The sequence below is a fragment of the Hemitrygon akajei genome, chromosome 16, assembly GCF_048418815.1.
Source record: "Hemitrygon akajei chromosome 16, sHemAka1.3, whole genome shotgun sequence".
In the NCBI taxonomy this organism is placed as follows: domain Eukaryota; kingdom Metazoa; phylum Chordata; class Chondrichthyes; order Myliobatiformes; family Dasyatidae; genus Hemitrygon; species Hemitrygon akajei.
The window spans coordinates 6492894-6519754 of NC_133139.1; the positions used below are offsets into that span (position 1 = coordinate 6492894).

At 41.1% G+C, this 26861-nt stretch overlaps 1 protein-coding gene across 4 annotated transcripts in view; it reads left to right on the forward strand.

Moving 5' to 3' along the window:
• LOC140739717 (protein unc-13 homolog A-like) overlaps positions 1–26861 on the forward strand; it is a 287569-nt gene that overhangs the window by 78526 nt on the left and 182182 nt on the right. For all 4 annotated transcript variants that reach the window (XM_073068158.1, XM_073068159.1, XM_073068160.1 and 1 more), the window contains exons 5-7: positions 6528–6651; positions 10061–10134; positions 13856–13910. In XM_073068158.1, the coding sequence (XP_072924259.1) occupies positions 6528–6651; positions 10061–10134; positions 13856–13910 (253 nt within the window). The remainder of the gene's footprint in view (positions 1–6527; positions 6652–10060; positions 10135–13855; positions 13911–26861) is intronic.

The following is a 26861-nucleotide window of genomic DNA, read 5'->3' on the forward strand; positions in this document are numbered from 1 at the left end:
GATGGCAGGACTTCCATATGAAGAAAGACTGGATCGACTGGGCTTATACTCACTGGCATTTAGAAGACTGAGGGGGGGATCTTATTGAAACGTATAAAATTCTAAAGGGATTGGACAGGCTAGATGTAGGAAGATTGTTTCCAATGTTGGGGAAGTCCAGAACGAGGGGTCACAGTTTAAGGATAAAGGGGAAGCCTTTTAGGACCGAGATGAGGAAAAACTCCTTCACACAGAGAGTGGTGAATCTGTGGAATTCTCTGCCACAGGAAACAGTTGAGGCTGGTTCATTGGCTATATTTAAAGGGAAGTTAGATATGGCCCTTGTGGCTAAAGGGATCGGGGGTATGGAGAGAAAGCAGGTACAGGGTTCTGAGTTGGATGATCAGCCATGATCATACTGAATGGCGGTGCAGGCTCGAAGGGCCGAATGGCCTACTCCTGCACCTATTTTCTATGATTCTATGATACCACACATGAGGCTGCTTAACAAAATATAAGCCCATGGTAATACAGGAATTATTCTAACAAAGATAAAGCAGTGGCTGATTGGCAGGAGGCAAAGAGTGGGGGGGGGGGGGAAGGGAGACTTTTCTGACTGGCTGCTGATGGCTAGTGGTATTCCACAGGGGTCTGTGTTGGGACTGATACTTTTTATGTTATATGTCAATGATTTGGATGATGGAATTGATGGCTTTGTTGCAAGGTTTGCAGACAATATGAAGATGGGTGGAGGGGCAGGTAGTTTTGATGAAGTAGAAAGACTACAGAAGGATAGATGGATTAGAAGAATGGGTAAAGAAGTGGTAGATGGAATACAGTGTTGGGAAGTGTATGGTTATGCACTTTGACAGAAGAAAGGAAAGGGTGGACTATATTCTAAATGGAGAGAAAATATCAAAAAACTGAGGTGTAAAGGGACTTGGGGGGGGGGGGGGGTACTTGTGGAGGATCCCCTAAAGGTTAATTTGCAGGTTGAGTCTGTGGCGAGGACTAGAATATAAAAGCGAAGATGTAATGTTGGAACTCTATAAAGCACTGGTGAGGCCTCACTTGGAGTATTGTGAGCAGGTTTGGGCCCTTAAGGATGTGCTGAAACTGGAGAGGGTTCAAAGGGGGCTCACGAAAATGATTCCAGGTTTGAATGGCTTGTTGCATGGTGTGTTTGATAGCTATGGGCCTATCTTCAGTAGAATGAGGTGGTGACCTCATTGAAACCTATCAAATGGTGAAAGGCCCTGAAGAGTGTATGTGGAGAGGATTACTCCTATAGTGGGTGAGTTTAAGACCAGGAGGCACAGCCTCAGAATAGAGGGGTGTCCTTTTAGAACGGAGATGAGAAACTTCTTTCGACAGAGAGTGGCAAATCTGTGGAATTATTTGCCACAGGCTGCTGTGGAGGTTCAGTCTTTATGTATATTTAAAGCAGAGTTTGTTTGGTCAGGGTGTAAAGGGATATGGTAGGGGGGTGTGGGAAGAAGCAGGAGATCAGAGCTGAGAGGAAACTTTGATCAGCCACGATGAAATGGTGGAATAGACTTGATGGACCAAATGGCCTAATCCTGCTCCTATAATCTTGATGTCTTATAAGTGTAACCCTCAAGTCAACTGGTGTGAAATCAGAGGTGCGAACCCTCTTGTTTGTGTGGATGTTGCGTGATGTGTTCCCTTGTTACAAATCAGTACCACAAAATAACAGACAGTACACCTGATGCACCATTAATAACTCACTCTGAGACGTAAAGGCGAAATATCGGCTTTTATTGACTGGAAGAAGGAACAATCACTGGTTGACCACCATACTACATCCTGGAGGCTGAGAGGCCGGGCTCAGGCCTCAATCGCCTTTATACAGGGGTCTGTGGGAGGAGCCACGGTCAGTGGGAGGGGCCACAGGAGCAGTCAGCAGGGGCGTGTCCAGACAGGTATATGTAGTTCACCACAACACCATATTCAATTAAACAATTTAGCTTTATAATTCTTAATTTGACTAAAGGGTTAGTAAAATAAAACAAAAAGAAAGGGTCCATTTTAATGAAAGTCTAATGTGTACAAGTTGGAGCTTATGGTTCCCCTTCTGTTGGTCCTCCATCGATTTCCCCTGGGCTTTGCCAACTTCCAGCCCCACTCCAAGTCCATTCCATCCAACTGTCTACAACCTCTCCTTTCAGGCATCTTCTCTCCTCATTTTCTGCCGAACAAAAGACTCAGATCATCTATCTCAGGCATACAACAAGAAAAAACATGCTCCCTTCATTAGACAGTGCACCTTCCAAAGCCCCTATTAACTCTAGCCATAACTCAAATACTGCTACTACAGAAAAACCATTACTTTAGCAGTGAACCCTTTCCTAGGATGTTACATAAGAATTTTGGAAGTAGACGTGTTGTGGCAAGGGTAAACGTATGAAAGAGAAAATTATTTTTAGTTATGTCACAGATATGAACTTTGAAGATACAAATGTTTCAGATTTGTGGATACAATCTATCAGAGAAAGTGGATGGCTAGAAATGAGAATGTGTCAATGTCCATAACTTTTATTTTAGGAAGTATCTGCTTGTCCAGTGCTGGATATGAAGCAAAACTGCCTGAAACTTTGGATACAATGGAGTTGTCATTCAGGTGGTGGTATGGTACAGATTTGTGTGGCATCAGAGGCTTTGTTTTTTAAGAATATTGCTCAAGTATATTCAAGGACAGGTTTTTGAGGAATGTGAGTGGTAACGATGCAAACATTTGGAAAATATGCTTGGAGGTGATAAGAATATAAAGCTAGAAAGAGGCCATTTAGTTCCTTGTGCCTGCAGTGAAATTAAGTAAGATAATGGCACAGACTTTTCCTCAGCATTACCTTCCTGTATTTATTCCATACCCCTTAATTCCCTTGGTGTAGAAAAATCCATTGATGTATCTTAAATATACTCAGCTATTAGGGCTGTAGAAACGTGAGCACTTTGGTTAAAGATATTTATTCTCAACTCTTTCTTGAGTGGAACACCTTGTTTAGGACTGTGACCTGTGTTTGAAATAACCTAGTCAGAAATAGCATCAACTCTATCAAGCGATTTAACAATTGTGTGCTTCACAGAGATCAAATCTCATTCTTCTAAATTCAAAGAGCCTAATCCCTGTGCATGAGGCAGGTTTGGCATCTTAATTCTGGTGAAGGCCCTTCAACATGAAATGATTCTTGATTTTCATTCCATGGATGCTACCTGACCCACTGAATATCTTCAGTATTTTCTGTTTCAGATGCTCAGCATTTGCAGTTTTTTAAAATCTTTACCGGAAGAATTAATTGAGTAAACCTTCTGTCACATTCGTTTTACTGTAATATGTTAAGTCAGAAGATCAAATTTGTATACAGTATTCCAGTTCTCACTTGGGTCTCTTAAATTGGTGCAAAATGTGTGTAATATTGTACTTAAATCCTTTTGCGATTAACACCAACATACTTTTTGCCTTCCTAAATCCTTGTTGAACCTGCCTGACAGCCCTTCAACTTCTCTGCATATTTTTTAAAAAGTCTGCATTTTTATTTTCGAACCAAACGGATGACTCTACAGTTTTCCATTTTGTATGGCACTCCTCAATTGAGAAAGGGATTATGATGTAAAATTGGCTGTATATCAAATTGAAGAATTAAGACCAACACAACGAAAAAAATTAAAAATTTATTGGTAAATTATCTGAAACAAATACAGATTTTTTTAATTAGCTGCTAAATACTAAATTATTTTAGATTGATTTGCTCTATTATCTGGGCTGCTTTCTGTTTTGGCGATCTTGTCCTAAAGCATTATATTGTTTGTAAATGATGTGTTAATTCTTTAAAAGCTAGCAATTCATAAGCATAAATTCTGCAGATGCTGAAGTTAGCAATTGCTTGTTTACTGTCACTGTAGCTTCCCAGTTTTCTATTTCTAATTTGTGCAATGTGCCTTTGTTTCCTTTTATTTTGATTTAAGACCCTGGTTTCAGATTGAACTAAATTGCTTTCTGTCATATTATGATTACTGTTCCCTAAAGGCTCTTCAACTACCAAATCATCAATTATTCCTTCTTCATCAGGCAAAATTAGATCTAAACAGCCTACTCCCTGATTGGTTCCTTGTTGGAAACGTATTACATGAATTCATGCTCTGCAGTCTTACTGTTAATTCTCACTCAATCTATGTAGACTGAAGTTTATTATTATATTACTCTATTTTCCTAATCTTTTACTCTGTTATATTATCTTTGTCATTTGAGAGCTTATAAACTATGCCATCAATTTTTTTCTGTCTTTTGCAGTTTAATAGCTCCACTTGAGCTTATTTTCTACTTTTAGGGTTCCTTCTCTCTACCAACTTTATCCCTGCCTTTATCAAGGTTACTTTGCCTGGTTTTCCTTTACACCAAACAATCCTGGAATATTTAATTATTCCTCTTGGTTATTCCCCATTCTGGTACTTCTCTTGCCCCTTCTCTTCATCATCTCATCACCTCCCTCTAGTGCCCATCCTCCTCCTCTTTCTCCAATGGTCCACTCTCCTCCCCATTCAAATTCCATTGTCCTTCAAGATACTTATTTTGGTTGACAGTTTTCACCCATCACCTGCCAGCTTGTACTCCTTCCCCTCCCCCACCTAATTTTGGCTGCTTCTCCCTTCCTTTCTAGTCCTGATGAAGGGTTTCGGCCCGAAGCATTAACTGTTTTTTTTCCCCTCCACAAATGCTGTTTGACTTGCTGAGTTCCTCCAGCATTTTGTTTGTTGTTTTGGACTTCAAGCATTTGCTGAATCCCTTGCTGATTATTTCACATCTATTTCTCTTTAATGGCTATACAATTATACATATTTATTTCAAAAAGACACTTAGACTGTATGTCCTTGTGGACAAGTTTACTAAAACTGTTGGGCTGGTTTGAATGAAGTTGACAGGGGGTGGGGGAAGTGGTATGAGGTCAGGTGATGGAGAGGTTGGTAGTTCTTCTGCATATTGCCTCTGAGGAAGGCTGGGCAGCGGATGGGGCATAAATGCTGTCAACTGGATGGGTTGAAATGAGTTTAATGTGAGAAGTACTAAGAACAAAGGTGAAGAACTTGGAGCATGAAATAATGATGTGGCCATTACCAAAATTTGGGTATCGTAAGGGCATTATCAGCTGCTTGATGTTATGCCATTTAGATATTTCAAGAGAGGTAGGGAGGTGGGGAGTGGCAGTGTAAAACATGGATAATATCACAGCTGCAAGAAAGGAGGACTGAAATATCTTTCCATACTATAATTCTATGTAGTAAGATCTTGAAGCTAACCTTATCAGAATGTATTTTAAGGCTCTTTTTGACATTGTTAGATCTAGCATTATTAACTCTTGTTCCAAGCTAACTTTGGAACATGGCAGGAAAGAAGAATTTCTATAAATTAGTTGTAAAAATGAACATTAATCAAATTCTTGTCTGAGTAGAGATCCACTCAAATTTGGCAGATATTGGCTTTTAGAACTGGTCAGTTCTAATGTAAGAATTGAATTATTTAATTTCTTTCTCCTCAGACATTACCTGATTTACTGGACATTTCCATTTGGTGAGGCTAGGGTCTCAGAACTAAATTTCAAAGTCTTTCCATGTCACTTTCCATCATTTTTTCCTTTGTAGCAGCACCAGTCAGACTACCAACCAAACAGTGAAATCATCTTTGCAATCATGGCTTCACCTGTCAATGAGAGATTCTTTTGGCGCTATCCATCCCCTGTAACTGAAAACTAACTGATTTTCCTACTTCCTGGTTCTAGTTATAAGTCTTCCCTAAGTCCATCATCCCTACTGCGGCACAGGCCACCACTGTAGCTCAACAGAGCCCTCAGTCCTTGGCCGTAGCTTGATCAGCCATGTGGCTTCCGCTTTCACCACACTGCTTCATACAACGTTTAGGCAAAGATCCCTCCTCTACTAGGGATGATGTCTTTAAAGCTTATGCAGGTATTTCTGCATTTTACAGGATGTGATTTCTAGCCTCATGCCCAACCCATTTTATTTTGTAGTCAAACTTGGAACCGTCCATGGAGTAATAGGTCTTCTACTTGAAACATGAACTTTTCCTCTCCAAGGATGCTGTGTGACCTGTTGGGAGTTTACAGCATTTTCTGGTTTGATTTTATTTTTAAGTTTCCATCATCTGTGTATTTTTGTACAGCTGTGCTTTGCTCTTGATAAATTAACAAGATTAAGCTAAATGTAATTTTTTTTAAAAAATGAGATATTAGCATTATTTTTTATATAGTAAAAGATATGCTGGCTGGAAAATGTCCTATTATTTAACGGTACACTGCTGGAGATTGATTTGTAATTATTCCAATTTTTGAAAGGTTATAGATACGCGGCTGTGTATTATTGTATATACGTTAGCCTTGTGCACTACTGAGCTGATTATTTTCCTCTATTCTCTGTACCTTCCATGCTGCCGATTCCAAACTGATCTTTAATTTCCTTTTTGTATGCTATCATCTTCCTCTATCAATCACTTGCTTTCCACTTTCTCTTTGAAGGAGGGACCTGGTGAATGGCTGACTCTTGATTCAGAGGTCATAATGACAGATAATGAAATTTGTGGAACAAAAGACCCAACATTTCACAGGATTTTGTTGGACACTCGATTTGAATTACCACTTGGTAGGTTTAAACTCTGCTTCAAGTTCCTAGTCTCATTGGAGGTGATTTCTAATTGTCACCCTTTAGATGAATGTAAAGTGTTGTTTGCTTATCAAACTTATACCTCAAGAATGCTCTCATTAACCCTTTTACCCTCTGTATGTAGAATTAATAATTATTAATGATTCTTGCCTTGACACCCATCCATTTTTTACTTTAGATTAATGTTAAACTGCCATTCATTCTTTGGGGCACTCCTTCGATTTTGTGGATGTTTGCAAAGAAAAGAAACTTCAGGATGTATATTGTGTACATTTCTTGGCCATTAAATGTACCTTTTGAAACCTATAGAATGAATCAGATGCTCAGTGTTGCTCTCTCCTTTAATTTCTCCTTTGAATATTTGTATTCCATGTAATTTCCTTCACTGAAATGAATTTGCCCTGTGTGTTGTATTTCTTAGTATCTTTGTAGTAACTCTCCTTGAAACTGGTGGTATGTATTTTCAGGCTTTTGCGTCTGATGCCCATTAGCTGAGAGGGAGAGGGGAGAATGTCTGGGGTGGGTAGAGTCCTTTATGTTGACTGCTTTACTGGGTGAGAATTATAGGAAGTGTCTGGAGAGAAGGCTGTTTTCTGTGAAATTCTGAGCTGTGTTCACAAATTTCTGCAGTTTCTTGCAGTCTTGGGCACAGCAGTTGCCATACCAAGCAGTGATATATTCGGATAGGGTGCTTTCTGTGATACGTCTATAAAAGTTGACGAAGGTCAAAGGCAACCTGCAAAATTTCTTAAGCCTCCTGAGGAAGTAGAGGCGTTGGTGTCCTTGGTGCTTGTGGTTGGTCCAGGACAGGCTGTTGGTGTGATGTTTATAGAAACTTTGGCCACAGCATTATTGATGTAATGAGGAATACATGCACTGCTCCCCTTCCTAAAGTCAGTAAGCAGTAGGCCTTGCTATTCGGGTTAATTTTCTGAAAGGGTTCATTTAAGACAAATAGTTGACATAGTGTAGACTTCAAACTATTAATTTTGAGACTTTTTTTTAGAAGAAATGGGGAAGGGAGGGATTGCTTCTGTTCAATATTCTCACTGTATTAAGTTTCACGAATGGTATCTTGATGCTGTAAGAGAACCCTGCTGATAAGGGTATACACAGCTTGGTGAAAACCACATTCATTTTCATTTTGGATGGAGATGATCTTGCACTTAATATTAACTTGGACATGTTTCAGTTATTTTTGATTAATTTAAAATAAATATTCACATTTGTGAATTTAGTAATGGAGTCCAGTTTGTGAAGCCCATTTTTCACAAATATGATTATGTGACATAATTTTGTTGTTAATAAGTTGATTTGTAAGCAATGAAACATTTCATGGAATAGCAAATACATCAAAGTGCAAATGTTCTGTTCAATTTGATGTACTCAGATCATACAAAGTAATCAACCTACTAACTCCTAAAACTAACGGCAGCAATAAAATGTATAAAATGCAAAATACCAAAATGAAAATGCCTTAAAATCTAAGGCTACGTCCACACTACACCAGATAAATCCATACCTAAAGCTTTTTCTCTTCGTTCTGATCCTCTGTCCACACTAAAACAGCGTTTTAGTCCACCGAAAACGGAGCTTTTCTAAAATGCTCTCCAGGGTGTGTAATTTTGAAAACGCCAGGCCAGATTGGCTGGAGCAGTGTGGACAGGGTAACGGGAGAAATCTAAAAATGCTGTCATGATGTGCCGGAACAGATGCTGGTGGCAGCGCGCTATTTCATTGTTTTCTTGAACGCAACCTAACAATTTCAGAACAGACGGCAACGAGACTGAAGCCAGAAGAGTTAGAAATGTACTCACCAAATACTTTGACCCATAACTTACTGAATAAATAAGTATACTCACTTTGCCCTGTTTTCTGTCCTTGCTCTTATGAAGGTGGTTTACCTAGCTATACAAGTACTTCTCTGACAATAGATGTGTTACAGCCTAATGTAACATTGTATGGAAATACAAGATAATACTGATGCAGACATGTTTTATACATTTAACAAGGGGCTTTATTAATGCAACAGGGTTAGTTAGTTTTTCAATGTTCGTCGTCAGCTGGGTCATACTGTCCTTGAACTCCCTGTCAGTTGCCTCTATACGCTCCAGTATGTTTTTTTTCAGTTTTAAGTCCTCCTGCACGAGAGCCAACAGCTGTCCGTGGGATAAGTTTTTCTAGTCTGTACCTGAACAAATGCGCACCAACTCTTTCACGGCGAGATTCGACACCAAGCATGTCACTTGTTTTTGGTAGATGTGTCCTGTGCATTATGAGGAGATTCGCTGAAATCTCTGTTTCAACGTGGACAGAGATATTTTCAAAAACGCTTGGTGTGGACGCCTATTGTTTTTACGCAAAACCGGCGTTTTCAAAATTATCAGGTCTAGTGTGGACATAGCCTAAACGTGCATGTATTCATCACAGCTTTACTGGCAAAACACTTCAGAGTAACAGTTAATGATGTGCTAATGAACTGATAGGGAAATTCATGAGAAAGACAAAGTTTTCTTTCACAGGCGAAGTGCAGTTCTGAGAATTCAAAACACTATAATATCTGAGACCCTTTCATTGGTTGATGTTGACCATGGATGTTGCATCCCAGCTGATTACTTTTGATATGCAAGCCAGGACAGCACAATATAGAGAGCAAGCAGTTGCCCATGCTGTAGCCAACCCCCCCAGTCCATGCAGCTGATGAGTCCTAAAGAACAGAGGAGAGTGATACAATTTAGCACCAGCAGCATTGCAGGAGTTGCCAGTCAGTATGAACTCAATGCAGGACTGCCTTAGGGACTCCAGCTCTGGATTTTTCCTCTGGCTTTATTCCCAAACCCTTCTCCGTGAGTGGGTATAGCCACAAGGCAGCAGAGGTTAGAGATCAGAGTTTTCCCTCTAGATGAGCTGTCAACCAGGCTGAGAAGCCCCACCTGCCCAAAGTGACTGGTTTTAAGGTGCCAGTAACCTTTACTTGTCCCTTGTCCTTTTAGTAGAGACGCTTCTGCCGGGCTTAGTAGCTAAACCACACATAAAGGTCGGGAGCTGGACTTGGTTGTCTGAGGCTATTTGAGACACACGTTATTGGGAGCTTGCCCCCATTCCCCCCCCCCCCCCCAGCTATAACAATCTTAAGGAAGCTATGATATCTACAGTGCAAGCTATTACATTAATGCACGATTATACTAGGAATATTATGTAATGATAGAGATTTAGCCACACCTGTTTTAGTTGTTGGATGCACAAAGTAGATAAAATAGTGCATCAGATTTGGACTTTTCAAAACATAATCACACGAATTGTTTGTGTTGTGAAGTTACTTTATTTTATTATATAGATTTTTTGAAGTTGAGTTGTTACTTTCAATAAAATCCTTCTTTTATTGCAGATATCCCAGAAGAAGAAGCACGGTACTGGGCCAAAAAATTGGAACAGCTGAATGCGATGAGAGATCACGATGATGTAAGTGTTAAAAGCAGTGATTTTTGTTTTGTATTTGCAGGTGCAATTAATATTAATTTAGAAAATTTGAATCATTTTGAATTTTAGATGTTCCCCTTTGTAAAATTCAGCCCTGGGAGTCAGGGAGAACAGGAATAAATCTTTGCATTCAGTAGTGTTCACTTCAAGTCAAATCAAGTCACTTTTTATTGTCATTTCGAACATAACTACTGGTACAGTACACAGTAAAACCGAGACAATGTTTTTCCGGACCATGGTGCTACATGAAACTGTAAAAAACTACACTGAACTACGTAAAAACAACAGAGAAAAAAACTACACTAGACTACAGACCTACCCAGGACTGCATAAAGTGCACAAAACAGTGCAGGCATTACGATAAGTAAAAAACAAGACAGTAAGCATAGTAGAAGGCAGTAAGTTGGTGTCAGTGCAGACTCAGGGTATTGAGGAGTCTGATGGCTTGGGGGAAGAAACTGTTATATAGTCTGGTCGTAAGAGCCCAAATGCTTCGGAGCCTTTTCCCAGATGGCAGGAGGGAGAAGAGATTGTATGGCGGGTGCATGGGGTCCTTCATAATGCTGTTTCCTTTGCGGATGTAGCGTGTAGTGTAAATGTCCGTGATGGCAGGAAGAGAGACCCGGATGATCTTCTCAGCTGACCTCACTATCCGCTGCAGAGTCTTGCGATCTGAGATGGTGCAATTTCCGAACCAGGCAGTGATGCAGTTGCTCAGGATGCTCTCAATACAACCCCTGTAGAATGTGATGAGGATGGGGGTGGGAGATGGACTTTCCACAGCCTTCGCAGAAAGTAGAGACGCTGCTGGGCATTCTTTGCTATGGAGCTGGTGTTGAGGGACCAGGTGAGATTCTCCGTCAGGTGAACACCAAGAAATTTGATGCTCTTAATGATCTCTACCGAGGTGCCGTCGATGTTCAGCGGGGAGTGGTTGTTCCGTGCGCTCCTGAAGTCAACAACCGTCTCTGCTGACCCATGCTTTCCAGTCAGTTTCTGAGGGGTGATTGTGTTGAATGCTGAACTGAAGTCTATGAACAGCATTTGAACGTACGTGTCTTTTTTGTCCGGGTGGGTTAGGGCCCATTGGAGGGTGATGGCAATGGCGTCATCTGTTGAGTGTTTGGGACAGTATGCAAGCTGCAGGGGGTCCAGTGAGGGGGGCAGCAGTGTCTTGATGTGCCTCATGACACACTTCATGAGGTGGATGTGAGTGCAACGGGATGGTAGTCATTTAGGCAGGACACTGAAGTCTTCTCTGGCATGGGGATGATGGTGGCGGTTTTGAAGCACGTTGGAACGGTGGCGCTGCACAGAGAGATGTTGAAAATGTCACTGAGAACATCTGCTAGCTGGTCTACACATCCTCTAAGCACTCTACCAGGATTATTGTCTGGTCCAGTAGCCTTCCATGGGTTGACCCTATACAGGGTTCTTCTCACATCGGCCATGGTGAGACACAGCAACTGGTCATTTGGAGGAGGAGTGGACTTCCTCGCTGCCACGTCATTTTCTGCCTCAAAACGAGCTTAGAAGTTATTCAGCGCATCTCGGAGGGAGGCATCACCTGCACAGTCAGGTGATGTCCTGTAGTTGGTATCATCTTGGCAATCCAAGTTCTTGCTTGGAATATAATATTTTGGTGTTCTATTACAAAGTCATTATGGCACGCAGGGAAGTTTGGTCTTACTATTAAAACAATAAGTTGAACAACAACATCTGTAATTAGCATGTGCATTGAAATACTGAGGTTTGTAGACTTGCTAAGGATTGTGCTTCTCCATAGGAAGCATAATGACAGATTTTCACCAATGGATTTATTGTTGAAATTTGTGAAATGGTTGGAGGTTACTTGTCCACCGAAGACTCCAAAATATTTTATGTCTGATGCATTCTGTTTTACATGAATTTTCAACCATTGTGGGAAGTAATATTTGTTATCTAATAACAATCTAAGTGCGAGATTTCATTCCTTCATAATTAAATTTCTTAAATCTTTAGTGCAGGCTCTTTCTTTCTGTATTCTAGTACAATCTATTTTCCCCAGTCTTAAATTGTGTGAGGTATGCAAGATAAGAAGTATAAATCAAGTAGATCACCAGACACATTTTTTCCTCCAGGGTGAGAATGGCAAATTTTAAGGTGATTGGAGGAAGTACAGTGGAGTAGTCAGACCTGCCAGGGATGGTGATGTAGGCAAATGCATTAGGGGAATTTATAAAATTCTTAGATGGGCACATGGATGATAGGAAAATGGAGGGCTTTGTGGGAGGGAAGGGTGTTCTAATGGAAAATAACTGGTTCTTTGAGTCTCAACAGTAGAGGCCGGGACACACACAGTTTTAATAATAAGGAATTTATTTACAAAGGGAAGTTGGGTCAACACAAGCAACTACAATATTCAACCAAAAAAAAGGCTTAGGGTTAACACGTGTGGGGAAGGTCGGGTCGACTGTACAATACTCAGAAAGCGGTGTGGGGACAGGGTACAGTTACACATACAAAGAACAAGGGAAAAGCACTACGACAGCTATCCCCCTTGACCTTGGATAGCTGTGGCTCCCTTACCAGGACAAACGATAAACCTTCCCAAACATAAATCAATGCACTTACCTTCAATGAGGTGGTCTGTAAGAGAGGGCGAGCCAGGCACATGTCTCACCTTTTATAGCATGGGGCTGGGCGAGATAATCCAATTATTAGGTGTGCATTGATTAGTTGGCAGGGACCAAATGTTGATTGGCATGTGGTGTGTCCTCTGACCAGCCAGGTGGCAGTGCATCTGTCACATGGCCGGTATCTCTGGATACAAAGGGTTAGATTAGTCTTGGATTAGGTTAAAAGATCGGTGCAGCATCGTGGGCCAAAAGGCCTGTGCTGTGGTGTTCTATTATAAATCCCGTTTCCAGGTTTATATGAGTACTTCTGGCTCAGCCTCAGTTTCATCTCTTCCAATGTGATTGTGCGAGCAGCCTACCTGTGTCTGGTCTTGTCAACAGATGATATAAATGCCCTTTAGAGGTGTCATTGTTGGAAATGTATTATGTAGTGTAAGAACAAACTATGGTGAATATTGGAAATCTGAAAGGTTGAAAATATTCAGTAGTTCAGGCATAATCTGCATAGGGAAAGTTCTGTTCTAACGAATGTTCATCAACCCAAAATATTTCTCCATAGATGCTAGTTGACCTGTTGAGTCTTTCAGAACTGGCTGCTGCTTGAAGAATTGGGTAAAGTCTGTGTCCAAAAGACTTGAGAACAGAATTGGGCCACTTGGCTGATTTATTATCCTTCTCCATCCCATTCTCTTTCCTTCTCCCCATAACCTTTGGCGCCCTGACTAATCAAGAACCTTTCAACTTCTGATTTAAATATAACCAGTGATTTGGCCTTCACAGCTGTCTGTAACAATGAATTCCACAGATTCACCACCCACTGGTAAATAAATACCTCCTCATCTGTTCTAAATGGCTTCTGTGCTCTGAATCCTGCAAAAAATAGCATAGCAACAATAAGAGGAGACTAACAATATTTTCTTTATAAACTCTGACTAGTAATTGTGTTAATGTCATTATTGGAAACTGATGGTGTCAATACAAACACTTTGCCTCAGATTTAAAAACTGAACTATATTGCTTGTGTAGAGTTCAAACTATTACAGCTGTGAGACATCTAATATAATGGTACTACTTTGTTTCACTAGTATACATTCCAAGAGGAGGAGGAGAGGCCTTTACCTGTCCCTGGCTCCCAATGTTGTAAGTACAACCAAATAAAAATAAATGGTATTTGAGTCTAATTATTATGCTAGAACTCAGTTGTTAACTTCTAAAATTGCTATAGGAGGCAGTTGACTGTATTACTATAGTGACTGATGAATATAGCTATGTTTCGCTATCTTGTTCTAATCAAAAGTAAAGAAAAAAACATTTAGTTTAAGTTAATTGCCTAAATATTATTACTTAATGCTGTCATATATGGCTTTGGTTTTACAGGGGTTAGAAATATGATTTAATATTATCACCACTTTTGAGAAATAAGATTCCATCTGTTGTTATGTTAAGACTAAATCAGTGGTTGAATGGACAACCTAATGGTCTCAGTTACACCCTTGTGCCAGCCCAGCTGATTGTTCATCTTTTCAGATACAACCTAGCCAATCCCTTAGTTAATTGTGACAAATTCTACTTCATTTGATTCAATAAATTATAAATTAGTGCCAAGTAGCATGAAGACCGTGCTAGCATTAATATGACAAAAGATTTGTTCTGCTGATGACAAGCTGGTATGTCCACCTACACTTTAGCAATTAATGTACTGCAGTTGCAAATATACCGGTAGTAGGTTTAAATTAATGTCAGGTACAGTCACATGTTTACATTATCTATAACACAGTAATTGTTTTCAGAATTCTCTTTGGGGGAACAATTGTATTTTTTGAATAAGATTATTTTTATTGAGAAATAATTTGTGCCACAGTTTGTGCAATTAAATGTTGTAATGTAGTGCAGTTATTTTTCCCCCTACTTCATTTAAAAACTATGGTCTTGAGGAGTTAAAAACAAGCATTATCAATTAGGAGCAAGAGCATGCCTTTCAGCCCTTCAAGTCTGCTCTTCCATTTATTAAGATTTTGGCTGATCTGTCTGTAACCTCACTTTCACATTCCTGCCTAAAGCGGCAAAATTGATCCAAAATCAAAACAAACAATTGCCGACAGACTGAGACCCCATGGAGTTGTTATACTTGCATGACACGCCCATGGCTCCAATGATTGCTCCAAAGAGTTGACTTCCCTATTCTGATCTTTTATTAGCAAGTGTACAGTTGAGCATTATCTCAGCAGTGAGCAAAGATATGATCTCTGTGGACCCAAGTTACAAACTGCAACAAATAAACATGAATACATAATTTGTTCCCTTCGCTTTTACCATGCACCCAGTAATGTGATTAATTATCATAATAAACTTAAGTGTGCAGCATAGAATACATAGCAAATAGAGAATAGATACATGGCTCCTACACTACCTATGTTTATTTTACCAGCCCACTGCTTGTTAAGAACTTGTTTCTGTCTTTTGAAAATGAGTCTGTCTTTTTAGAGAGTGATGATTGGATCTAGATCCTCACTCGAAATAATTCCCTCTTTACCCACCCTGCAAAATCACTTAGGATCTTCTATGTTCACTCTCCTCTCAGTCTTGTAACTTCCTGCCCAAAGAATATTTCCTCGAGGTAATGTAAGAACAAAAGAAAAAATTAAATAGGAGCAGGAGTAGGCCATGAATCAATAAGATCATAGCTGATCTAGTTCTGGCCTCAGATCCACCTACCTGCCTTTTTCCCCATAAAACTTAATTCCCCTGATATGCAAAATATTAACTGTCTTAAATATATTTAATGAGGTAATCTGTTTCCATGGGCAGTGAACTCTCTGGGAAAGTCAGTTTCTCCTCATCTTCATCCTATACCTATTTCCCCAAATCCAGAGGCCACGTCCCCTTGTCTCATCTACCAATGGAATCAACCTTACTGCCTCTATCTTGTCTATCACTTTCATTATTTTGTATGTTTCTATATGATCCCTTCTCATTCTTCTGAATTCCAGTGAGTATAGTCTGTGGCAACTCAATGTCTCCTCATAGGCTAACCTTCTCATCTTCAGAATCTACCCAGTGAACCGCCTCTGCACTTTTTGCAAAGCCAGTATATCTTTACAAAAACAAAGAGACCGTATCTGCATGCAGTACTTAAGGTGAAGCCTCACCAGTGCCCTAAAAGTTGCAGCAAACCTTTCTGCTCTTAAGTTCAATCCATCTAGTGATAAAGGCCAACTTTTTCATTTGCCGCCTTGACAACCAGTTGCATCTGCTAATTTCCAATCTGCCGGGAGTCCAGAAAATTTTTCGTAAATTATCAATAGCACATGTGCTATACTTTTCACTATTTCTTTCAGTAGTCTGGGAACAGGTGAGTTGTCTGCCTTTAGGCCCACTAATTTTCTCATCACTACCGCTTTGGTAACAGTGATTGTATCATAGTCCTCGCCTCTCATCACATTCTAATGTTCCTATTTGGCACATTAGATGGGTCTGCAGTCTCTCCTTTTAGATAATGTGATTTATATTTTTCATAATATCATGTGTTCAGAGTTGTGGAGATGTACAGCACAGTAACAGGACTTCCAGAATGGGCCTTTGCATAGTTTCCCACTTGTATTCCATTTGTCCTTTGTCCACTCAAGTTGTCACTATCCTATCCCTTTTATAGGCTCCTTGTCTCCTGTTAGTTTGTTATGGCACAGAACTTAAATAATTGGTTTACCATGTTCTGTGATGTTGATCTATATCATTTTTGATTTCTTGGATTCGAATCCTAGTTGGGAAATTATTGTCGTCTGCCACGGCTTGAAATTTAATTCTTGCTTCATAATCCAAACTGTGTGATTCTCCATTAAGTAGCAATTCTGGTGATGGTATCCAGAATTTCTCATGAGACCAAAAGTGAAGCACATTTTTGTAAAAAAAAAAGAAATTTGACAACATAACAAAATGATCAATTTGTACTTTGAACTAAGCCAGTGGTTCCCAAGTATTTTTTACACCCTGGACTCTGGACCCTTATCATTAGCAGAGGGGTCTGTGGACCCCAGGCTATGAACCCCTCAACTAATCAAAATATTGTGCTGTGCTTTTTTGAACTGTTATGAAATACAAAATGGCCAAAGGCAAAATTCTTTAGTGAAGAGGAAGAGTTTTGAGAAGAAGAGGCAGAGGGAAATGAAGGACAAGGAAGGAAATTCAATAGCTTTGGGCCTCTAAGGCTGAACATGCAGTTGACAGCAGTGAGTAATTACATTTGTGGATGAACTGGAATTAGATCAGGGTAGAGATTTTAGAGGGTTGTTAATCCATTGGAGCTTGCATAGAGGAAAAAATCTGCAGGGATTTGAAAACGTGGGGGAGAATTTTTAAACCTGAAGTACTACTTAATTGGGAGTCAGTGCATGGACTTTGGTGAATGGAGTTAGCACATAGAGTTTTGGATGACTTTTCCATTAAGAGAGGAGCATGATGGAGCCTAGCCTGGAACAGTCAATTTAGCAACAATACTATAATGCCCTGCTATTCTTCAATGGTATTAATCAGGCCATTATGGTGTAACATTGACTTGCATTGTATATCATAAATACCTCAGACACCCTTGCATGTCCATATGTGTCATTGCAAATGCTCTTTGGTCTGTTCTTTGTTTTCTTCCCCTCATTCCTACACGGGGTGCAGGTCTCCTCAAATTCTGAATCTGTAGGTGTCGAGGGGGAGTTGTTGGAGATTCACTGGTAAGCGGCTATGAGTCATATTGACTGCATTTGAATAGCAAGTGAAATGTGGTAATATAATAGCTTGCAGATTGGAACTTGACGTTAGACAGACAGACGTACTTTATTGATCCCGAGGGAAATTGGGTTTCATTACAGTCGCACCAACCAAGAATAGTGTAGAAATATAGCAATATAAAACCATAAATAATTAAATAATAATAAGTAAATAATGCCAAGTGGAAATAAGTCCAGGACCAGCCTATTGGCTCAGGGTGTCTGACACTCCGAGGGAGGAGTTGTAAAGTTTGATGGCCACAGGCAGGAATGACTTCCTATGACGCTCAGTGTTGCATCTCGGTGGAATGAATCTCTGGCTGAATGTACTCCTGTGCTTAACCAGTACATTATGGAGTGGATGGGAGACATTGTCCAAGATGGCATGCAACTTGGACAGCATCCTCTTTTCAGACACCACCGTCAGAGAGTCTAGTTCCACCCCCACAACATCTCTGGCCTTATGAATGAGTTTGTTGATTCTGTTGATGTCTGCTACCCTCAGCCTGCTGCCCCAGCACACAACAGCAAACATGATAGCACTGGCCACCACAGACTCATAGAACATCCTCAGCATCATCCGGCAGATGTTAAAGGACCTCAGTCTCCTCAGGAAGTAGAGACAGCTCTGATCCTTCTTGTAGACAGCCTCAGTGTTCTTTGACCAGTCCAGTTTATTGTCAATTCGTATCCCCAGGTATTTGTAATCCTCCACCATGTCCACACTGACCCCTTGGATGGAAACAGGGGTCACCGGTGCCTTAGCCCTCCTCAGGTTCACCACCAGCTCCTTAGTCTTTTTCACATTAAGCTGCAAACTTCTGAAGACAGCAAGACTCTGCAGTAGTTGAAGTAATCCACATTTAATTAGTAATCCACATTTTGAGTGGCTCTTTGCACAGACAACAGAAGTGGGTAGAGGATGATTCCTCAGAGCTAAATCCTTCTGAGAGCAGTAGCAGGATTCATGCTCAGCTCAGATACTTGCAATTCAGTGAGATGAGTTGAATCAATGGTTATTCATCTGGTGATTCATCCTCCACAAGGTATGAGTAGCACAAAGTGATGGAAGGAGCTGTTGCAAGAATTCTCCAAGCAATGCACAGTTGGATACAGATGGTGTACCCCAGGGGAGTCAGCTAATAAATTGACAAGTGCCAGAGAATGTGTGATTCACTGACCACATTTTCAAACATTCTGCTCATGCAGTGAGTGAAGAAGTCACAATTGAGAATGAGTGATAGGAGGTGGCAATAATTGTTCCATGATTGTGGTGATCTCAGTGGAACATCAAATCTGTGACTGAAAGCTAGGTGTTGGTCACAAAAAAACAGACTGACAGAAAAAAAGGGTGGCACAGTAGCGTAGTGGTTAGCACAACATTTTATACTACCAGTGATCCAGTTTGTTTCCCACCACTGTCTGTAAGGAGTTTTTGCGTTCTTCCCGTGACTGTGGGTTTCCTCCTGGTGCTCGGGTTTCCTCCCCAGATCCAAAGACTGACTAGTTGGTAGGTTAATTGGTCACTTAATGATTAGGCTAAGGTTAAATAGAGGATTGTTAGGTGCTGCAGCTTGAAAAGCCAGAAGGGCCTACTCTGCCTTGCATCTCAATACAGAAATAAATACATCCACAAGGCTTGTGATTAGAATGTTGTAGTGATCTTCATGAAAGTCCTTTCCTTTGTGCTGTTCCGGGGTGATGCAATTGGACCAACAAAAGGACAGTGAAAGAAGGGATCATGGGGGTGGGGGAGATTTGACAATGTTTCCATTCCTTAATCATTGTGACAAGATGAAATTGAAGACGTAAATTATCGAAGGTCAAGTTCAGTTTGTTACCGTTCTACTGTACATTAGTATGTTGCCAAACAAAACAATGTTCCTCTGGACCAAGATGCCCTGCATGGTTCGTATAACACATACACACACAACATGTAAAGTAATATTATGCCAAAGAACTTAAATAATAAGGTGCATTTACAACACAAGTTTAAAGTAAGCATGACCAAGGTAACATGCCTGAATGACTGTCGTCCTGTTGCACTCACCTCAAGATAAGCAAATACTTTGAGAAGCTGGTCAAGGACTACATACAGCATGCTACCACCCAAACTGGACCCCTTACAATTCGCCTACCGACACAACCGATTGACAGATGATGCAATGGCCACTGCTCTACATACTGTCCTTGCACATCTGGAGAAGAAGGATGCTTATGTTCAGCATTCAACAGTAATCTTTGGTCTTGTCCACATTGAGACTCAATTTGTAGTGCCCAGACCATTCCACCGGCCTCTCTATACCTTCTCTCTGTATGCCATCCCATTGTCATTGTTGTGTCATCAGCAAGTTTGATGTTTTGGTTTGAACTGGATGTGTATTACTGCTTCATGTTTCTAGTCAATATATTAAATTCAGATTCACTTAACACATGTACGTCAAAACATACAGTGAAATGTTTAGTTTGCGTTAACAACCTACAGATACGCTGGAGGCAGCTATGAATGTCGTACACGTTTTGGAGCCAACCTAGCATGCCTACAATAACCAGCAGAAAATACAAGCAGCAACAACACAACAACAGCAAAATGAGTTTCCTTTTGATTTACTTGCACACAGATGAACACAGTCACACACTTCTCCAACCCCAGGACAGGCCTCCAGTGGACTTGCAGACTCGCAGGTATCAGGCTCCGCTGGTACACTTGCAGACATCTTTACTTTAAGACAGGCAACCTGCTGCATTTAACTTGGCAGAAATGTGCTATCAATACATGGAGTCAACTGTCACAAAACTCATATCAGCTTTTCCATGTTGGAACTTTTTTAGTTAGTACGTATTTGGAGTATTTATTGAAGGAAGTTCTGATTACTGCTCTTTTGGTAAACTGCATAAACTTTGGAGATAATACTGAAGAGGTTCACTGATATGTTGCCTGCATTAGAGTGTATTAGTTAAAAGGGGAATTTGGACAGTCTTGGGTTTGTTTTATCTGGAGCCTCTAAGGCTGAGGGGTGACTTAATTAGATAAAATAATGACAGGCATTGACAGGGTAAGTAGATACATGCTGCAGATTTTTTTTTATTGGCGCGTTGAAGGTGCTCAGCACGCACTGTTCGAGCAGGTGGTAGAAGCAGATTCATTGGCATTGTTAGAGGCATCTGGACAGGTATAGGAGCAAGCATGGGACTGAGGGATATGGACCATGTACTGGCAGATGGGATTAGCTAAGATTGGCATGATGAACTGAAGAGCCTGTTGCTGTGTGACACTGCTGTATGTGTTTATGCTTCACACTTGAGTGCTTCCATTTTGTGAATGTGTGCACTGTTTGGGCTAAAGAATCCAATCCATTTCTCCAGGCTTTTGTGTGAGAGAAAAAAAGATGAGGCTGATGATTGGATATCTTGAAGAGCAATTATTTGTCTTGAAATCATAAAGTACTCCAGCATGACTTGTAATGTGGCTGCCTACTTTTAACCTGGTTCAGAATTGACAAACGTAGAAACATAGAAAATCTACAACACAATATAGGCCCTTCGGCCCAAAATACTGTGCCGAACATGTCCTTACCTTAGAAATTACCTAGTGTTAACCATAGCCCTCTATTTTTCTAAGCTCCGTGTACTTATCCAGGAGTCTCTTTAAAAGACCGTATCATATCCGCCTCCACTACTGTCACTGGCAGCCCATTCCACGCATTCGCCACTCTCTGCATTTAAAAGAAAAACAAACTTACCCTTGACATCTCCTTTGCACCTTAAAGCTGTGCCCTCTCATGTTAGCCATTTCAGCCCTGTGAGGGAAAAAAGCCTCTGACTATCCACACAATCAGTGCCCCTCATCATCTTGTACACCTCTATTAAGTCACCTCTGGTCCTCCGTCGCTCCAAGGAGAAAAGACCAAGTTCACTTAACCTATTCGCATAAGGCATGCTCCCCAATCCAGGCAACATCTTTGTAAATCTCCTGTGCACCCTTTCTATGGTTTCCACATCCTTCCTGTAGTGAGGTGACCAGAACTGAGCACAGTACTCCAAGTGGGGTCTGACCAGGGCCCTATATAGCTGTAGCATTACCTCTTGGCTCTTAAACTCAATTCCACGATTGATGAAGGCCAATACACCGTACGCCTTCTTAACCACAGAGTCGACCTGTGCAACAGCATTGAGTGTCCTATGGACTCGGACCCCAAGATCCCTCTGATCCTCCACATTGCCAAGAGTCTACCATTGATACTATATTCTGCCATCATATTTGATCTACCAAAATGAACCACCTCACATTTATCTGGGGTGACTCCATCTGCCACTTCTCAGACCAGTTTTGCATCCATCAATGTCCAGCTGTAACCTCTGACAGCACTCCACACTATCCACAACACCTCCAACCTTAGTGTCATCAGCAAATTTATTAACCCATCCCTCCACTTCCTCATCTAGGTCATTTATAAAAATCATGAAGAGAGGGGGGTCCCAGAATAGATCACTGAGGCACACTACTAGTCACCGACCTCCATGCAGAATATGACCCGTCTACAACCACCACCTGTGGGCAGGCCAGTTCTGGATCCACAAAGCAAGGTCCCCTTGGATCCCATGCCTCCTTACTTCTCAATAAACCTTGCATGGGGTACCTTATCAAATACCTTGCTGAAATCTATGTATATACTGCTCTACCTTCGTCAATGTGTTTAGTCACATCCTCAAAAAATTCAGTCAGCCTTGTAAAGCATGACCTGTCTTTGACAAAGCCATGCTGACTATTGCTAATCATATTATGCCTCTCCAAATGTTCATAAATCCTGCCTCTCAGAATCTTTTCCAACATCTTACCAGCTACTGAAGTAAAACTCATTGGTCTTTAATTTTCTGGGCTATCTCTACTCCCTTTCTTGAATAAGGGAACAACATCTGCAACCCTCCAATCCTCTGGAACCTCTCCCGTCCCCATTGATGATGCAAAGATCATTGCCAGAGGCCCAGCAATCTCCTCCCTCACCTCCCACAGTAACCTGGGGTACATCTTGTTTGTTCCTGGAGGCTTATCCAACTTGATGCTTTCAAAAAGCTCCAACACATCCTCTTTCTTAATGTCTATATGCTCAAGCTTTTCAATCCGCTATGTCATCCCTACAATCGCCAAGATCCTTTTCCGTAGTGAATACTGAAGCAAAATATTCATTAAGTACCTCTGCTATCTCTTCCAGTTCCATACACACTTTTCCACTGTCACACTTGATTGGTCCTATTCGCTCATGTTTTATCCTCTTGCTCTTCACATACTTATAGAATACCTTGGGGTTTTCTTTAATCCTGTCCACCAGTGCCTTCTCATGGCCCCTTCTGGCTCTCCTAATTTCATTCTTAAGCTCCTTCCAGCTAGCCTTATAATCTTCTAGATCTCTATCATTACCTAGTTTTTTTTAATCTTTCATAAGCTTTTCTTCTTGACTAGATTTTCAACAGCCTTTGTACACCATGGTTCCTGTACCCTATCATCCTTTCCTTGCCTCATTGGAACATATCTATGCAGAATGCCATGCAAATATCTCCTGAATATTTGCCACATTTCTGCTGTACATTTCCCTGAGAACATGTGTTCCCAATTTATGCTTTCAAGTTCCTGCCTGATAGCTTCATATTTTCCCTTACTCCAATTAAACGCTTTCCTAACTTTTCTGTTCCTATCCTTCTCCAATGCTATGGTAAAGGAGATAGAATTGTGATCATTATCTCCAAAATGCTCTCCCACTGAGAGACCTGACACCTGACCAGGCTCATTTCCAATATCAGATCAAGTACAGCCTCTCCTCTTGTAGGCTTATCTACATATTGTGTCAGGAAACTTTCCTGAACGCACTTAACAATCTCCATCCATCTGAACCCCTTGCTCTCCCACCTCGACAACCTTGTTACTGTTAGACCTTTCCAGAATCTGTCTCCCTATCTGCTCCTCAATGTCCCCGTTACTATATAGAAAAAAAACATCCAGTGGAGTTATTGACATCTTCCTGTTTCTAACTTCCACCCAGAGACTCTGTAGACTTCCTCCTTTTCTGCAGCCCTGACAGTCTCTCCAATCTGCAGTGCCACGCCCTCACCTCTTTTGCCTCCCTCCCTGTCCTTTCTGAAACATCTAAAGCCTGGCACTTTAAGTAGCCATTCCTGCCCCTGAGCCACCCAAATCTCTAATGGCCACAACATCATAGCTCCAAGTACTGATCCACGTTATAAGTTCATCCACTTTGTTCATGATGTTTCTTGCATTAAAAAAGACACATCTCAAACCATCGATCTGAGCATATCCCTTCTCTATCACCTGCCTATCCTCCCTCTTGCACTATCTCTAAGCTTTCTATATTTGTGAGCTAACTGCCCCTTCCTCCATCTCTTCAGTTCAGTTCCACTCCCCAGCAATTCTAGTTTAAACTCTCCCCACTAGCCTAAGCAAACCTCCCTGCCAGGATATTGGTCCCCCTCAGATTCAAGTGCAACCTGTCCTTTTTGTACAGGTCACGCCTGCCCCAAAAGAGGTCCCAATGATTCAGAAATCTGAATCCCTGCCCCCTGCTCCAATCCCTCAGCCACGCATTTATCCTCCACCTCACTGTATTCCTATACTCACAGTCATGTGGCACAGGCAGTAATCCCGAGATTACTACCTTTTGAGGTCCTGCTTCTGAACTTTCTTCCTAACTCTCTGTAGTCTGCTTTCAGGACCTCCTCCCTTTTCCTACCCATGTTGTTGGTACCAATGTGTACTGCAACCTCTGGCTGTTCACCTTCCCACTTCAGGATATCGTGGACGCAATCAGAAACATCCTGGACCCTGGCACTTGGGAGGCAAATTACCATCCATGTTTCATTTCTGCGTCCATAGAATTGCCTGTCTGAACCCCTAATTATAGAGTGCCCTATTCCTGTTGCCTTCTTCCTTTCCCTACCCTCTTGAGACACAGCCAGACTCTTTGCCAGAGGTGCGGCCACTGTTGCTTCCTCCAGGTAGGCCCCCCCCCAACAGTACTCAAACTGGAGTACTTATTGTTAAGGAGGACAGCCACAGGGGTACTCTCTAGTATCTGACATTTGCCCTTCCCTCTCCTGACTGTTACACACTTCTCTGTCTCCCGAGTCCCTGGTGTGACTACTTGCCTATAGCTCCTCTCTATCACCTTCTCGCTTTCCCTGACCAGACGAAGGTCATCGAGCTGCATCTCCAGTTCCGTAACCTGAACCCTAAAGAGCTGCAGCTTGGCACACCTGCTGCAGATGTGACCATCCGGGAGGCTGGGAGTCTCCTGGACGTCCCACATCTGACACCCAGTACAGAACAGTGGCCTCACAGACATACTTTCTGCTTCTATTCCCCAAAGGTAACTTACCTTGCCTTGACCCATTATCGCCAAAGCCCTACCACTCTGCCTCCGATCACTCCCTCAATGACTGCTCTGCTAGGCAGTGTCTCCTTTCTATGTCTGAACTTTTCCTGCTATCTAACTCACGATTGGTGCTCCAGTTGTAGCCGCTGATAGGCCACATACAATGGGCAAACTACCTCCAAGCTCCTTTTTTAAATAACCACTGCTGATCTGCGAGAAATAAGAATACGACATAAGACCTGTGACAACTAGAATGGATTAGCTAAATGCACTTTGTTTAGAATTGCCAGCGGGAGGGAGAGGAAGAGATCCCATTTATCTCATCAGATTCTTGCAAATTTTATTTATTCAGCCAATACTCCAATCATTGGAGTGTAGTGAAGTTTTTAAAACTGTTAGTGTTACGGCAAAATTTTTAATAATTCTACACTAAAGTGAACCTGGATAAAACACATTTATTGGAGTCAAAATGTCTACAGCACCAGATACATTTTAACAAGAGAATCTACATAAAATCCTCTAAAGGATTACTGGTTGTGTATTTAAAAACGGAGAAGTTGTGTATTCCATGTTTGTTGCATTTCTGTAGACTGACATCAGTCCTGAAATTTAGCAGTTGATGACAATGTGAAGTGAGCAATTCTGTTGCTAAATTTAATGGTCTTCATTTGTATCTTCTGCATTGTACCTAGTGACCTCTCCTTTGAGAACAAAATGTATGGCACCAGAACACCTTCACCAGTTCTCTTCTATCTGTGTCGCACACCATCTTGTGTTAGAAATTATCTCTGGGTCTAAAATTGAATATCCCTACTCATCAAGACTTTGGGAGTACCAAAATAACATTGGTTTAAAAAGTTGGCTTTTCACAGGGAAATTAAGGATAGACAATAAATGCTAACTTTCCCCATAACACCCTCACCTTGAAAAATTAATTCATAAATCTTGCATAATTTTCGAATGAACCACCTTTGCTGTTTCCACAGGTAAACTGAGTTTCACTGAAACAGAATCTATTGTAGTTGCTAAGCTTGGGCCCTGCATTCCCTATCTAATGTATTAATTAGTCACAGAAATAAAAATGACTAAAATATTGGGTGAAATAGGCATATGAAGGAGTGCAGTCAAGCATAAGATGACTCATCTGGTTGCACTGGAAAACGGAAATGGTGGTAGAAAATGTGGTGAACTGGTAGACAAAATAAAAATCAGCACTGACTACTCCATTGAGGTAAGTGGGTTTGGAGCAAAAGTCCTCAGATATTGACAGCTTGAGGCAAAAATGGAAAATGTGTGTGTAGAGACGGTCAGCATTTCTGGTCAAGGGCCACTCACAGGTCCTGCAGTGCTATAGGAGTAAAAAGATTATTGCGAGCCAGACCAAGGGGAGGCACTGTCAGTTTGGTCCTTGATAAATATTTAGTAACAAATTCATGGAGAACATAAAACTGCTGAGGCATAAGGAGACTTAGAATTTGCAGTGGGAAGAGGAGGGAAAATGGTGGTTAAAGACGAAGAAGGTGAATGGAGGAAACAGGAGTGTGGTCATTGGAAGATGTGAATTTGAGACATTTGGAAATAAATCACCATGAACAAAAGTGATGAACTGGGATAAGAGCTAAGACCCATATTATTGTGAAAATGAAATACTGAAGTCTTTACAGTGAACATTTTATTGGGATTAAAGAGGTCCCAGTGTCTGAGTGGCCCTTTCAAGTCATTTTCCTTTTTTAAATTTGTAAAATATTGCCAACTATGTTGGTAAGAAATTTGAGGATGGAAAATTTGCCTCAATTCGCTCGTCTTTTTCTCTTGCCGTGTACTTCTATTTTCTGCAGCCATGATTGGAAGACCACAACATTGGTGAAATTCTAAGTGTTTCATGAGGGAAAACTGCATTCAAGGGATCTTTCAATGCAGCCTAGGAGGTTTTGTGCCTTGGTGAATGC